The sequence below is a fragment of the Lontra canadensis genome, unplaced genomic scaffold (genome assembly GCF_010015895.1).
Source record: "Lontra canadensis isolate GAN:19392208 unplaced genomic scaffold, GSC_riverotter_1.0 scaffold50, whole genome shotgun sequence".
In the NCBI taxonomy this organism is placed as follows: domain Eukaryota; kingdom Metazoa; phylum Chordata; class Mammalia; order Carnivora; family Mustelidae; genus Lontra; species Lontra canadensis.
This window is the reverse complement of record NW_022631044.1, coordinates 2,017,064-2,033,488: the sequence shown is the minus strand read 5'-3', so window position 1 is coordinate 2,033,488 and position 16,425 is coordinate 2,017,064. Positions and strand designations below refer to the sequence as shown.

The following is a 16,425-nucleotide window of genomic DNA, read 5'->3' as shown; positions in this document are numbered from 1 at the left end:
TTGTGTTTGTGACTGATTTATTAAAGACTTGTGTGTCTCTGATTTCAGACAAGAGACCCTTGTGACTTGCTTAGGGATTGTTCATATATTAACTGGAAGTCATAGCAGAGCAGGGTTTCACTTTGTTTCAACCATTCATGTACAGGTCAAAGATTTCTTAAAACTCCTAATTTTTCTGGATGAAATTAGATTACATATAATTGACCCCAGATAGGTTTGAGTAAAACTGCTTGTTGTTTTCAGTGTGTTAAGAATATCTTTTTGGGAAGAGGTGGTTGTAAGGGAGACGAGCTCGCGGCTCTCCGGCTTCTGAGGCTTGAGGTTCGTCGGAGGGAGGGGGCGGCGAGTGAGAAGAATCCGCTGCGGCCAGTCCTCGGCGACTCTCCTGCTGACCTCCGTGTGACGTACCTGCCGCCGCTGTTGGTTGGAGCATTTGACATTGTGCAGCAAAGAAATGGTTATGGAGAAGCCCAGTCCGCTGCTTGTAGGGCGGGAGTTTGTGAGGCAATATTATACTTTGCTGAATAAAGCTCCAGAATATTTACACAGGTTTTATGGCAGGAATTCTTCCTACGTCCATGGTGGAGTAGACGCTAGTGGGAAGCCCCAGGAGGCGGTTTATGGCCAAAATGATATACACCACAAAGTATTATCTCTGAACTTCAGTGAATGTCATGCTAAAATTCGTCACGTGGATGCTCACGCAACCTTGAGTGATGGAGTGGTCGTCCAGGTCATGGGTCTGCTGTCTAATAGTGGACAGCCGGAGAGGAAGTTTATGCAGACCTTTGTTCTGGCTCCTGAAGGATCTGTTCCAAATAAGTTTTATGTTCACAATGCTATGTTTTGTTATGAAGATGAAGTATTTGGTGATTCTGAACCAGAACTTGATGAAGAATCAGAAGACGAGGTAGAAGAGGAACAAGAAGAAAGGCAACCGTCTCCAGAACCTGTGCAAGAAAATGCGGATAGTGGTTACTATGAAGCTCACCCCGTGGCTAATGGCATAGAGGAGCCTTTGGAAGAATCCTCTCATGAACCTGAACCTGAGCCAGAATCTGAAACAAAGACTGAAGAACTAAAGCCACAAGTGGAGGAGAAGAACTTAGAAGAGTTAGAGGAGAAGTCTACTTCTCCTCCTCCTGCCGAACCTGTTTCTCTGCCACAGGAACCACCAAAGCCAAGAGTTGAAGCTAAACTGGAAGTTCAGTCTCAGCTACCTCATGTGCGTGAACAACGACCTAGAGAACGACCTGGTTTCCCTCCTAGAGGATCGAGACCAGGCAGAGGAGATATTGAACAGAATGAATCTGACAACCGTAGAATAATCCGCTATCCAGACAGTCATCAACTTTTTGTTGGTAACTTGCCACATGATATTGATGAAAATGAACTGAAAGGGTTCTTCATGAGTTTCGGAAACGTTGTGGAACTTCGCATCAATACGAAGGGTGTTGGGGGAAAGCTTCCAAACTTTGGTTTTGTGGTTTTTGATGACTCTGAACCAGTTCAGAGAATCTTAATTGCAAAACCAATTATGTTTCGAGGGGAAGTACGTTTAAATGTAGAAGAGAAAAAAACGAGAGCTGCGAGAGAGCGAGAAACCAGAGGTGGTGGTGATGACCGCAGGGATATTAGGCGCAATGATTGAGGTCCTGGTGGTCCACGTGGCATAGTGGGCGGTGGAATGATGCGTGACCGGGACGGAAGAGGACTTCCTCCGAGAGGTGGCATGGCACAGAAACTTGGCTCTGGAAGAGGAACCGGGCAAATGGAAGGCTGCTTCACAGGACCGCGTCGCTGAAGCTCCACTGTTGGCAAAGTCTTGGCAGTGGTACATTATTCATCGTGTTTGCATTCTTGTTAAATTTTTTTTGGCTTTGGAATGTGACACAGCCTTTTTGATCATTTCTTTGATGTGAAAAGCATCTTTTGGTTATCAGTTAAATTGAGGTGGACATTATTTCCCCAATTTCACAACAGGAGTCACATTGTTAATTTATAAATCTAGACTTGGAGAATTAAGGACTGAGAAATGACCATATCTTAAACTGTCTACAACAAAATGAACTTAAAAGGACATGCCCAACTGAATTCAGGTCCTTTGAGTCAAAAAAAAAAAAAAAAATCCTCTGCTGCACATTTTGTTTAAGTGTTACTGTTTCTGCCTATTAATGTTGGAAACACAAATAGTGCAATTTGTGCAATTGGAGAATCTTGCCTTTTTTCTTGGCTCCCCCCCAAAATACAACCCAACAGAAACTTGTTATGCACTCATCAAAATGCACTAATGGGTACTCTGAACTCATTAACATTGACATCTGCAACAGGAGGCAACAGGGGGAAAAATCTTTCTTTTTTTCCAGTAGAGAATAGTTTGTGAAATGATGAGGGCATTTTATCTGCTTGCTGTGACCAGCGTGTGTACACATAAACCTTAACAAGACTACAAGTATATTCCAGAAGGGAATCATTTAGTTATGAACTAAATAACAAAAATCAGAACTTCAAATGCTATGGTCTTGAATATCAGAGCAGATTTAGTTGCTCATATCTAAGATTTTTCTACCTGCCCCTCTTCAGGACAGGGATGGCTGGCTGCTCAACACACTCCTCCCTTTTCCTTCCTTCCAGTTGTGTACAGTGAAAATTGTCTTTACTGTATTTTCGTTCTCTGGTAATGTAATAAGCATGATGGTGCCTTCTACTAACACGTCATTCCAGTCTTGCTGGTGACTTTGTACAGTGTAGTGTGTGACCTGCTGCAAAGCCAAACAGCTGCGAAATGTTGAAAAATCATTGAAGTGTGTAAAAATTACAGTATCTTTAAAATCAGTAAAGTCGACTAGCATTTTATTTAAAAAAAAAAAAAAAGAATATCTTTTTGTCTGCTTGTGGTAACATCTAGTTTCTGCCAGGACCCATTTGAGTTAGCTTCTAGCAAGTTATTTAGTATTAACTTGAAAAACTACAAAGACAGAGCAGCCTTTACTTCCTGTGAGCTGCTACAGTTGCTTTTAAACCGTTTAAATTATTATTTAATATTTTTGTTAAAAGTTGTAAAGGTGCAAAAATATAATTCAGTGCTTGTTGGGTGCAGGACACAGCCCTGTGCTGTGAATTTTTAGATTAGGTGTGCTTCAGACATAGGCCTGCTGACTTTGAATTGCTTTAATATCAGATTTCTCAGCTTTTCCAAGATTAGAGTATACCAGTTAATAATAGAGAGTGAATGGAAGGAAATGAAAAACTACTAGTCTTTTAGATCTCTTACTCCTGTCACATGTAGCACATTACCTCACAATGAGCAAAGAGTGGAGTGAAGAAAAAAACCCAGCAACTTCTTGTTGTTGCCCACCAAAGTCATTCATTGCACACTAGGTTCAGGCTTAGCTACAGCCTGAGCAAAACAACAGACTGCGACATGCCATCGACTAAGGAGTGGGGTGGGAGGGGAGGGCGTGACTTATGCATGCCAGGAGTCTGCTGTAATTAAACCCTTGTAGGTAAGGGGCGCCTTGGTGGCACAGCTGGTTATGCATCTGACTCTTGGTTTTGGCTCAGGTCACACCCTTAAGACTCCCTCTCTCTCTGCCCCCACTCCCCTCCACCCCCGCTCTCTTTGTGCGTGCTCTCTCAAATATATAAATCTTCAAAAAAAAAAAATTCCTGATAGGTGAGTGAAGTAGTAAGAGAGAGAAGAGCTGTTAAAAGTTTGGAGAATAAGGGGCGCCTGGGTGGCTCAGTGGGTTGAGCCTCCGCCTTCGGCTCAGGTCAAGATCTCTGGGTCATGGGATCAAGCCCCACATTGGGCTCTGCTCGGCCGGGACCCTGCTTCCCCCTCTCTCTTTGCCTGCCTCTCTGCCTACTTGTAATCTCTCTCTCTGTCAAATAAATAAATAGAATTAAAAAAAAAAAAAAGTTTAGAGAGTAAGTTGCTGGAAGCAAGCTATAAAGCAGCATAGTCAGATTAAGTAAGAATCTTAAATTTTGGAATCTTTTCCTTAGGGGAAAGCTTTTAAAATCAGATAACATATGAGCTTTAATCTTGTCTGCACCAACCTCGGAATTTAATTTTAAAAAAATTAAGTGTGAGGGATGCCTGGGTGGCTCAGTTGGTTAATAAGCATCTGCCTTCGGCTCGGGTCATGATCTCGGGGCTGGGGATTGAGCCCTGTATAGGCTCCCTACTCAGTGGGGAGTCTGCTTCTCTCCCCCTCTTAGGCCCTCCCCCCAGCTCATGCTCTCGTAAAAAGTCTTTTAAAAAAATGTGTGAAACTCTTTTATTTCTTTCAAATTAGTTATGTGGAAATTGGGATTTTGTATTGGAATAAAAGGAATTGCTAAAGCATAAAAGTGGTGTAGGGGTGATTTTTGTTTTAGTGATATGTTGATGGTTAGCTATACATAGTAAATAAATAATGTTCCTGTATGGAGGAGTGGGAATTTTTATCCTAGGTCTCCAAATAAAGAAGATTTTTGAGTTTTGCCAAAAATAAACATAGACTCTTCACATATAATTTTAGAATTGTTCTGCACTCTTTCCAGGAAACCTTGAAATACCTCCCTCCTTTATTCATACTACACATACGGAATATCATATACATAGCAGTTTGCTTACTGATTGGTTAAGGGTGTAATAGTTTTTAAAGATTCTATCATTTCATCATTTGGACACGAAAGCAATAAAAGATTGCATTCAGCACCACCTCTAATAAAAGTTTTTAGTTTTACCGTTTCTGGCACAGAATGCTATGAGAATTGGCTTCCTCCAATTCCTCTTCCTCTTCTGAATTCTTAAAAAAAGAAAGCCAGATTTTAAAAACTTTAAATTTTTATTTTAATATTCGGATGTGAAAAAAAAGCATATTGAACAGAATACTCATATATACTAATTACGCAGTTTCAGCAGTTATCAACTCAAAACCGAATACATATATGTCCACTCTTCTCTTATATTTTAAAGGAAATCTCAGCATGTCATTTTACCCATACACATTTCATTATGTTTCTAAAAGATAAGGATTCTTTTTAAGTAATAATATCATTAAAAATACTCCTTATTTAAATCCAGTTCAAATTTTCTAATATTTCATAAGTGATTTTTTGTTTTACTGAAGAGATCTGAATAAAGCCATACCCTGTGACTAGCTGGATAAGTCTTTTTAATTATTTTTAACGTAGGGATGTTCTCAGGGTGCCTGGGTAGCTCAGTAAAGGGTCTGCCTTCAGCTCCCTGCATCAGGCTCCCTGCTCAGTGGGGATTCTGCTGCTCACTCTCCCTCTGCCCTGCTCTCTCTCTCTTTCTCAAATAAACAGAATCTTAAAAAAAAAAAAAAAGTTTGAAAGGATATTCTTCTCTTCTTGGAATTAAGATAAATGAGATACTTGGTTCTACAAATCTGTTCTGCTCAAAATGTAGTTTTGGAATCTAATGCTGGTCCACGAAGTATGCCACTTCATGTTGACTTACATACAGAAAATGAGTGTCTAGAAACCTTGTTGCAGTTTGTGACTTTATATCTATTTGTTGGATATGCTAATTTAAAAATGGGGTTTTAGGTTTCTGTACTTATTTATTTGTATTTTACAAATGATCTCTGATGGATTGGAAATAGGGGGAAAAAGGAAAGGAAAAATAAGCCGATTGATCATATAATTTGAGAAACACTGCTGAAAGCATTCCTCACAGTTTGGATTTTGCTGATTGCAACCCCATAGTATAGTTTTAATATATTTTCTCTGTTGTCTGATAGCTTTCGAATTTGTAGTTGAATATGGAAATGTGATTGGAATTTGGTTTCTTTTTCTTTTTGTCAAGACTGCTTCAGTGATGTGGTCTTCCTGATCAGCAGGCACAAAGTATCTGATTGTTTTCTTTGGGATTTTCATAGAAGTTGATGCTTAAAGCCTAGATGTATATTTATTCACTGGGGATTACAAAATGGTGATATTTTAACCAACTGAGCCACCCAGGCGTCCCAACAAAATGGTGATATTTTAATTTGTATATTTCTCCTTGTGTAAGCTAGAATACTCCCTGAAAAGAGCAACTTCTCTCATCTGCTCTTTGGTTACTTAGTGGTATCCTTTGTTTAAGAACGGCTTAAGTATTTGATGCTTTTCCTTTACTTAACATTTTCTCAAAATGAGTTGTTTTGTTGGCACCCACCGAATACGGTAAACTCTTTTTATGTAGGTATTAACTTGAACTCATGAATTTTAATATTGGATGTTGCAAACCTTTACAGCAGTAGCCTTATTGATGCTCAAATTGTCATACTTTGGGCCTTTTTCATATGACTCCTCATTCTTTTTGACAGGACACGACTAATTTTCCTGGGTTCCTTGCTTTCCATATATAGAGGTTTTACAGGCTCGTCTTGTACACTTTCTGCTTCAGACCTGAAGTCAGCCATCTCTTTCAGGAAAAGTGGCTCCTTAGGATGGTCATTGCTTCTGTTTTGGTTGTTGCCTTTCAGTGGACAGAACTTGGAAATGTACGTTTTGTTTTTATGATAAAGTGCATCATTGTCATACTGACACTTCTGGTTCAAATTTGGGACTTTCAGGTTTTTATCTCTTCTTAAATCTGGATTTTATTTGTCTTATGTCATGTATTATAATTCTCAAGGACATCAGATTGATGGGATTCAACTATCAAAATTGCTTATCTGTATCTCACTTTACCTATATCAAAAAAACAATCCTGAGACCACAGCCAACCATGTGATCAGTAAAAACAGTTTAAAATACTTTTTCAGCTTTGCTTTTGTTTTTGTCCTTAGGGTATATCCTAGTAAGGATATATATATTTATCCTAGTAAGGATATATATCCTAGTGAGGATATATATTTAAACTTTTAAGTCACTTGAAATAGTTCTTTAGTAGTTCCACTACCTTGTAGATTACCTTTGAGGTTCATTTGTTTAATTTTATCTTTGATTTTTAGGGGTTACATTTTAAAATTTATGTTACAAAAAGCATTGCACATGGTTCTAAAGTCACACTAGTAAAAACATGGTATATTCAAAGAAGTGTAGCTCCTTTCTTACTCCATCCTATCACTTCCCTCCCTAATGTAAGTAACTGTTCATTGTTAGTTTTGTAATACATTTTTTATATATGTAAGCAGATTCATATCTGGAATAATCAGTTTTTAATACCTATGTCTTTATAATGATTGTTAATCTATAAGGAGAACCACTGACAATATGCTTTATTCTACTTTGACATCTATAAACCTTCATCGGCAAAACATTACAGGCTTATGAGATAGGTGCTGAACTTAAAAAAGTGTGTATGAATGTGTATATATGTATATAAACCATGTTCCTGTCCTCTCCAAGGGCTTACATGAGAACATGAGCATAAAAAGTTACTTGACAATTTTGACTATGCTAAGTGCTTACTGAATGATACAGGTATCAAGAGTTAACATATGGAGAAGTAAAATGAAAAAGGAGGAGGATTAAAGACTAAGATGGGATTACACTGTTGTAAGTTTTTACATTATTTCTAAAGTGGTGTGATACTAACTCAAGATAGACTAATTAGTAAGGATCTCTACCACTTGAAAAATGCAAATAGATTACTAAGAATTAGTCTAACCCAAAAAAAGACAGGAAAGGGAGAATAAAGGATTGTAGAGACATAGAAAACTTAGAGAAAGATGGTAGACTTGTGCCCAACCATATCAGTAATTTTGTTAAATGTCAATAGACTGCACATTCTAATTAAATTTTCATGTTGGATACTTTTTTTAAATTTTATTTTTGTAGTGTTCCAAATTTCACTGTTTACGCACCACACCCAGTGCTCCATGCAGTACGTGCCCTCAATACCCACCACCAGGCTCACCCATTCCCCCAACCCCCTCCCCTCTAAAACCTTCAGTTTGGGGGCGCCTGGGTGGCTCAGTGGGTTAAAGCCTCTGCCTTTGGCTCAGGTCATGATCCCAGGGTCCTGGGATCGAGCCTCACATCAGGCTGTCTGCTCAGCAGGGAGCCTGTTTCCTCCTCTCTCTCTGCCTGCTTCTCTGCCCACTTGTGAACTCTGTCAAATAAATAAAATCTTTAAAAAAATAAAAAATAGAAAAAAAACCCCTCAGTTTGTTTCTCAGAGTCCATAGTCTTTCATGGTTTGTCTCCCCCTCCGATTTACTCCAGTTCACTTTTCCTTTCCTTCTCCTAATGTCCTCCATGTCATTCCTTATGCTCCACAAGTAAGTGAAATTGACTTTCTCTGCTTGACTTATTTCACTCAGCATAATCTCCAGTCCCGTCCATGTTGATACAAAAGTTGGGTATTCATCCTCTCTGATGGCTGTGTAATATTCCATTGTGTATATGGACCACATCTTCTTTATCCATTCGTCTGTTGAAGGGCATCTTGGCTCTTTCCACAGTTTGGCGACTGTGGCCATTGCTGCTATGAACATTGGGGTACAGATGAGCCAAAGGCAGATGCTTAACTGATTGAGCCACCTAGGCGCCCCACCTCAGTGTTTTTAAGTCAGTTTCACCAGGTTTTTTCTTGAATTCATACAGCTCTGGATGTTGACTTAGGGAGTTTGAACTGTATTCCATTGTCAGAAAATTTGCAAAAGTTTTTGAGATGAAATCCCCTGTTTAGTAAAGTCACTGTTCCAGATGTTGCCATCCACTTCAGTGCTGATGGAATAGAACAGTTTAATTTACAGTTTTTGTATAATGCAATACTGCTTTTCTTACTCATTTGTGGCCAATGTCCAGTAGTCTGCCCTTGCTAATCTTCCCAGCCATGCTCCAAACATTGTCGCAGAGAATGCCTCTGTTGTGCCCCAGGGACAGCACTAATCTGCTTCCTCTGCACTCCCATCTGATTCCTCAGGACCTCCACGCTGACTAGGGTTTCCACATTTGTAGTCTATTTTGTTGCAGCTTTCTCAGCAGTAGAACCTTGGTGCTGGGGGGAACTTCAGAGGTTACCAAGGCCAGTCCTTAAATGCTTGAAGATTCTCCAGGACTTCCCACCACTGGCTGTCCACTGAAGGAGTAGTTTCAGGTCTTGGGGGTTTCTTCTGTAGCCAGTTGCATTTTTAGATAATTTTAGTTATAGTTCTATCCCTAAAATTCAGATCTTAAAAACTTAGAGGTAATCCAAGAGAAAAGTTAGCTCAGGGTCCTTCCGTTAGAAACTGTCAGATATTTTGTTCGCCCCACCAGATTCATTTTCCACCCTTTGCCATCCTGCTCTCTGCCCCAGGAGGTTAACCCATGTGGACCCCATCCTCCTCACTTCTCACCGGATTTGAACAAATGAGCCAGAGCAGGAGATGTAAGAGAGGAAGTGAGGTCAAGGTATTTCTCCTGGTTTCCTGCAGAATCGCCCTCATTCTGGCTTTGATCCTCAACCAAAGATCAGTGTTTCTGTCAAGGTTGCATTCTTTAAAGGACTCCTTCTGGCTTCCAGTAACTAATAACTACTGTTTCTTGTCCTTGTGTGCTGAAACTGCTGGTTGTGGTTCTCCTATAGCCTGCCCACACCTTTATAAATAGTACCCCCTCCCTTTTTCCTTTTTAAATAGTCCTTTATTAAAATTAAGTGTTCCTCAACTTACCTGTCAGTGTGCCATCTATTTCTTATTGGGGCTCAGACTGTTAAAATAATTGGTACTGTGAGTGTCTTTAGGAAATTGACCTTTGGAACTGGGCTAACACTGATTACAAAAAAGGGAGGGGCTGGCTATATTAATATCCGATAAATTAGACTTCAAAGCAAAGTGTATTACTAGAGACAGTGAGGGACAATACATGATGATAAAAGGATCAGTCCACCAAGAAGATAAAGCAATCTTAAAGGTGTACGGATCAAACCACAAAGATTCAAAATACATGAAGCAAAAACTGATAGAGCTAAGAGGAGAAATAGACAAATCCAGTTATAGTTGGGGACTTCAACTCCCCACACTCACCAACTGATCGATAGAGCTGCTAGAGAAAATCAGCAAGGATACAGAAGAACTGAACAACATGATGAAATCTACGATCAGACTGATATTTATAGAACATCAAACAATAGAATATACATTCTTTTCAAGTACACATGGAACATACATGAATATAGACCATAATCTGGGCTATGAAACAAATATTGACACATTTAAAAGAATTGCAGTCATACATGGGGTGCCTGGGTGGCTCAGTGGGTTAAGCGTCTGCCTTCAGCTCAGGTCATGATCTCAGGGTCCTGGGATCAAGCCCCGCCTCTCTGCTTGGTGGGGAGCCTGCTTCCCCCTCTCTCTCTCTGCCTACTTGTGATCTCTGTCTGTCAGATAAGTAAATAAATACATCTTAAAAAAAGAAAAAAAAAGAATTGCAGTCATACAGAACATATTTTCTGACCATAATGAAATCAAGCTGGAAATCAACAGAATGACAATAGGAAAATCACCAAACGTTTGGAAAGTAAACAGCATACTTAACAAATAATCCATGAGTAAAAGAAGTCTCAAAATATGTATAGAAATGAATGGAAATGGAAACATTAAAATCTTTGAGATACAGCTAATGAAGTACTGAGGAAAATTATAGCACTGGGTACTTACATTATAAAGAAATATCAAAATAAGTTCATAGCTCAAGAAACAAGAAAGAACAAAATAAGCCCAAAGCAATCAGAAGGAAATGTTAGCAGAAACCAATGAAATTGAAAAGAGGAAGAAGAGGGGAAAATTACACATAATGAATCCCTCAGAAACAAAATATTGATAAACCTCTAGCAAGATTAACAGAAGACACAAATTACTAATATCAGGAATGAAACAATACCACCACAGATCCTGCTGCTATCAAAAGAATATTAAAAGAATACCATGAACAACTATAGTCAAAAATTTGACCAAAAAATGGACAAATTTCTTGAAAATCACAAATTATTAAAATTAAGCCAAGATGAAGTAAAGAACCTGAATAATCCTAAAATGGAATTTGTAACAAAACAGTCTCTTCCAGAAAATAAAAGAATACTTCCCAACTCATTTTATGAATGATTTATTCCAGATATTCAAGGCTGATTCAATACTGGAAATTTAATCAGTGTAATCCACCATATCATCAGGCTAAAGAAGGAAAAAACTGATAAATCAATTGATTCAACACCTAATGGTAAAAACTTTCAGTACACTAAAAATAGAAGGAACTTCATCAATCTCATAAAGAGGATTTACAAAAAAAAAAAAAATATATATATATATATACATGGCATCATACTTAATGTTGAAAGACCAAATGCTTTCCCTCTGAGATTGGGAACAATGAAAGAATGTCCATTCTCACTGCTGCTGTTCAGCATAGTACTTACTATATGTTCAAGCACCCCAGAGGAAAAGAAGCGTACAGATTGTAAAGTAGAAATAAAACTTACTTAGGACATGATTGTCTACATAGAAAACTCCAAGGAATCTATAATAAAACTTCTAGAACTAACAAATTGAGTTCAGTAAGATACAAGAGCAACATAAAAGTTCATTGTACTTTCTATATACTGACAACAAACAAGCAAAACCCCAAAATTTAAATAATTCAATACCATTTACAGTTGCTCCAAAGAATATCAGGTATAAATGTACCAATACATGGATGGGATTTAGGTAATGAAAATTATAAAATATTAATGAAAGAAATTAAGGGAAACCTAAATAAGTGGAGAGATGTATTACCTTCAATAGATTGAAAAATTCAACATTGATAAAGATGTTAATTCTCCACTAAATTGTTTTATAGGTTTTATGCAATCCTATCAAAATTTCAGCAGTATTTTTGTAGACCTAGACAAACTTATTCTAAAGTTTATGTGGGAAAGGAAAAGCCCCAGAATAGCCAAACAACTTTGAAAAAAAAGAATAAAGTCAGAGGAGTCAGTTTCCAATGTTAGGGCTTACTATATAGGTATAGTAATCAAGAAAATGTGATATTAGCAGGAGGAAAAACACATAGATGAATGGAACAAACCTGGAAATAGGTCCATGCAAATATACACAATTAGGGGTGCCTGGGTGGCTCAGGCATCTGCCTTTGGCTTGGGTCGTGATCCTGGGGTCCTGGAATCGAGCCCCGCGTCGGGCTCCTTGCTCTACCCGAAGCCTGCTTCTCCCTCTCTCACTCCCCCTGCTTGTGTTCCCTCTCTCACTGTGTCTCTCTGACAGATAAATAAATCTTAAAATTATATATATATATTAATGTATATACATATATGTATACATAAATGTATATATGTACATATATGTATATATATATGTACATATACCCAATTAATTATTTACAAAGAAGCAAAGGCAATTCAATAGAAGAGGAGTAACCTTTTCAGTAAATGGTGCTGGAGAGTACACTCAGCAGAACATTCATCAGAAAAAAATGAACCTCAAACTAAACTTCACATATTAAAAACTCAAAAGGGATCATGGATTTAAATGTAAAACTTACCTAAAACATAAAATTATAAAACTTTTAGAAAAGAGCATAAGGGACAATCAAAAATCTAGCACTTGGTGAAGGTTCTTGGACTTGATACCCAAAGCACAATCCATTAGAGGAAAAAAATGGGTAAATTGCATTTCATCAAAGTGAAAACTTATTCTGCAAAAGACCTAGTTAAAAGGATGGAAAGACAAATTATAGACTAGCGGAAAATATTTACAAATCTCCTACCCAAAAAGGACTTTATACCTAGAATGTATAAAGAAGTCTTAAAAACTTTTTTAAAAATCCAGTTAGAAAGTCAGCAGAAAACATAAGACATTTCACCTAAGAGAATATACAGATCACAAACACGTGAAAAGATGTTTAACATCATTAGCTGTTGGAGAAATGCAAGTTAAAGTCAAAATGAGACATCATTATACAACTATCAGAATGGCTAAAGTGAAAAATAGGGATAATTCCAAATGCTGGCAAGTGTTCAGAGAAACCAAGTTACTCATATTTGCTGATGGGAATGTAAAATGGCACGACCATTTTGGGGATCCGGTTGACAAATTTTCAAAAGTAAAAATGGATTTACCATAGGACCCAACACTTGCACTCAGGCATTTATCCCAGAGAAATGAAGACTGACTTTTACACAAGAATTGTACATGAATATTCATAGCAGCTTTGTTTATAATAGTCCCAAACTGGGAACTACCCAAATATCCTTCAATGGGTGAATGATTAAACAAACGGTGGTACATAAATACTACAAAAATACTATTCAGCAATAAAAAACCAACTACTAATACACACAATAACTTAGATGAACCTTGAAGAAATTATGCTAAGTGAAAAAAGCCTATAAAAAGATATGCAAGCCGGGGCGCCTGGGTGGCTCAGTAGGTTAAGCTTCTGCCTTCAGCTCAGGTCATGATCCCAGGGTCCTGGGATCAAGCCCTGCATCGGGGTCTCTGCTCAGCACGGAGCCTGCTTCCCCCTCTCTCTGCCTACTTCTCTGCCTGCTCTCTCTCTCTCTTTCTCTCTCTCTCTGTCAAATAAATAAATAAAATCTTAAAAAAAAAGATATGCATGCCACATGATTCCATTTGTGTAACATTCATGAAATAACAGGGAGGACGGATTAGTTATTGACAGGGATTGAGAATGAGAGAGAGCATGGGTGTAGGTATAAAGAGGTTAGCAGGAAGGAGTCTTGCGATAGCATGGTTGAGTAGCTTGATCATCGTGGTGGTTATGCCAGGCTACACAACAAGATTGCATAGTGTGCATACATACATAAATGAAGGCACATATAACTGGTGAAACTTTAAAAGCTTTATGGGGTATACCGATGCCATTTGTTCATTTGAGTGTAGTTCTATAGTTAGTTAACATGGGGGAATTAAGGGAAGGATGCACAGGACTTTCTAGTACATTTCTTTGCAACTTCCAGTGGACCTAGAACTATTCCAAAATCAGTATTAAAAATTAGACTCCGGGGTTGCATTGATCATATATTCAAGGAGTATATGGGTAAGCTTTCTGCCAGAGGTGAATAGGACACAAGGGTCTATGGTGCGCAGTATCATCCTAGTTATTCAAGTATTACCAGTGATACCAAGGAGCAAAGTGCAGGTGGAGGGCAGGCATTGGATGACCAAGTATGCGGCAATGAAGTGACAACTGTAGTGATTTATAAAGACTCTAGAGCCATTTGGTTCTTATGGCCCAATAAGGAAATTTAGGGGAAAAGACAAAGTTATGAACAGACAATTAAAACTGGCTCAGAGAACCAGAAAACCTCCAAGACAACTATGAAGGAATTCCCCATCTGGTGTTACAGGGCACATGTAAGTGAGGAGCCCCTGATAGGACACATTTCCCTTGGGAAGCCGCTAACCGCTTAGTAGCTGATTGGCTATATTCAACCCCTCCCATCGTGGAGGGTATAGTGTTTTGTCCTCATTAGGAATGTACCCATTTCAGGTATGGGTTTGCCTTCCCTAAACTTGGGGCTTCTAATAGTACCACCATTTGTGGACTTAGTGATGGGCCTTATCATGGAAGAACACCCAACATCACTTTGACGGGGAGACACACTTTTTGGTAAATGAACTTGTGGGCCATGGGCTCAAGCCCGTAGACTTCACAAATTTTCCCATGTGTTCCATCACCCAGAAGCAGCTGGCTTGATAGTTAGAATGACCTGAAGACTAGTTATGGCACAAATTGGAGACCAGATCTTGGGAAGTGTGAGTTGTCCCATAGATGGTTTGTATGCCTTAGAGGCCTATATGTGGACCCATCTAACCACTGGTTGGAATGTATGGGTTTGGGAACCAAGGAGTAGAAGTCAGAGCGCTCCCCCTCACTATTACACCTATTACCCCACTTGAAAGAGTTCTACCTCCCAACAGAATCCAGGATTGTTAGTTCTTTGTGACCTTGGCCTCAATCTTTTTGGAAGTACAAGTATCCAAGAGAAGAATGCATACACCAGACATAAGGGCATGACTCTAATGAACTGCAAGCTGAGACTGCCCTTTCACCTTTTGGGGTTATTCATGCCACTGAACCACAGGAAGGGAAAGGGTTTGTTGTACCCGATAGGATGACTGATCTTGTTTACCAGGAGGAAATTCAGTTGCTGCTACACTGTAGGAACAAGAATGACTATGTTTGGAACCTAGCAGATTCATGGGAGTGCTCTTTCTGACTCTTTGGCCCAATAGTTCCGGTCAAAGGACAGCTGTGCCAATCTGATAATGACAAGACCAGAAAGGTCTAAATCTGGCCATGCTTCGTGCTGGCAGAGGTTAAGAGGAAAATGGAATGAGTAGTGGAAACATTCAACTGTGATTATCAACATAGGCCTTGTTACCAGATACAAAGAGACTAGCAACCATGTTATATCATTCTTTTTTTCCAAGTCTTTCCCCCATCATTATATATATTAGGTGTAACAAACTAAGAATGCTCTGACAAGCACCCAATTCTAAAACCACTAAGAGGCTTGAGTATGAGTGAGGACCGACCTCAGAGCCTAGGCATGATCAGGACGACCTTGGAGGGAAAAGTGTTCTCAAATGTTAGAGTTGTCAGTAGGATCTGATTTCCGGACCAGATTGGGCAAGAGAAAAGCAGCTACGTAGTACTGTGACTGGGTAGGAAACACCACAGCATGCTTTGTTCTGTTGTTCTCAGCAGGACCTTTGGCTCAGTCCTATTTTTCTCAAGCCAAATATGTGAAGAACCTCAAGAGACCATCCTCAGCTGATTCCATAAAAAGGAAGCTCTTGGTAAGGGTGAGGATTTAACAGGGTCAAGGAATTAAGTGGGTGCTCTGGCTTTGCGAGAGCCTGTTGTAGAAAGGCCGAGCCCTGCAGAAACGACAGGGTTTGGGCCTTGAAAACGGGTCATCACCCTGGCCAGCCTCCATCCCCAAGCATACCTTCTACACCTGCTTCTCCAACCAGTTCTTTCTTGCTGGTCAGGTTAGGGTTCCACGTAGCAGGTCCCTTCTTTCTCAGCTCATCTTCTGAGAGATGGAATTGTCCCTAAGATAAGTCAAGACATTACCAGATGGGTATCTGGGAGTTAGTGTGACTTCCGCGTATGTTCAGAGAGTGGAAGTCTCTCCTTACCACCTCAGCGTGTCCTTGCACTAGAATCCTCATCTTCATTAACCATATTCTCCCCGTCTCCTTGAATCCTCACCTAGAGCTTTCTTGCATGAATGTTGGTGAGGATTTCCATGCAGGGACACATCTTCTTGATCTACAGGACTCTCTCTCGCCTTCTGGTACTTACGCTTCTTTGAACTAAGAGTACCTTACACACGCCTTTGTTGGGTTTATATAAGTACCTCTACTGTTAAAACCCCAAATGCTTCTGCTATGGTCTGAATGTTTGTGTCCCCCAAAATTCATATGTTGAAATCTTAACCCCTAAAGGTTAGGGAGTAGTAAGAGGGGC

General features: G+C 39.2%; 1 protein-coding gene across 1 annotated transcript; it reads left to right on the top strand.

Annotated features, from left to right (window-relative positions):
* Positions 1–393: 393 nt before the first annotated feature.
* On the top strand, positions 394–2,856 carry LOC116877149 (ras GTPase-activating protein-binding protein 2-like). Its single transcript, XM_032873677.1, is given in 1 exon segment — positions 394–2,856. A coding segment is annotated over 1 exon segment (1,350 nt). The 5' UTR covers positions 394–454; the 3' UTR covers positions 1,805–2,856.
* The last annotated feature ends 13,569 nt before the right edge of the window (positions 2,857–16,425 follow it).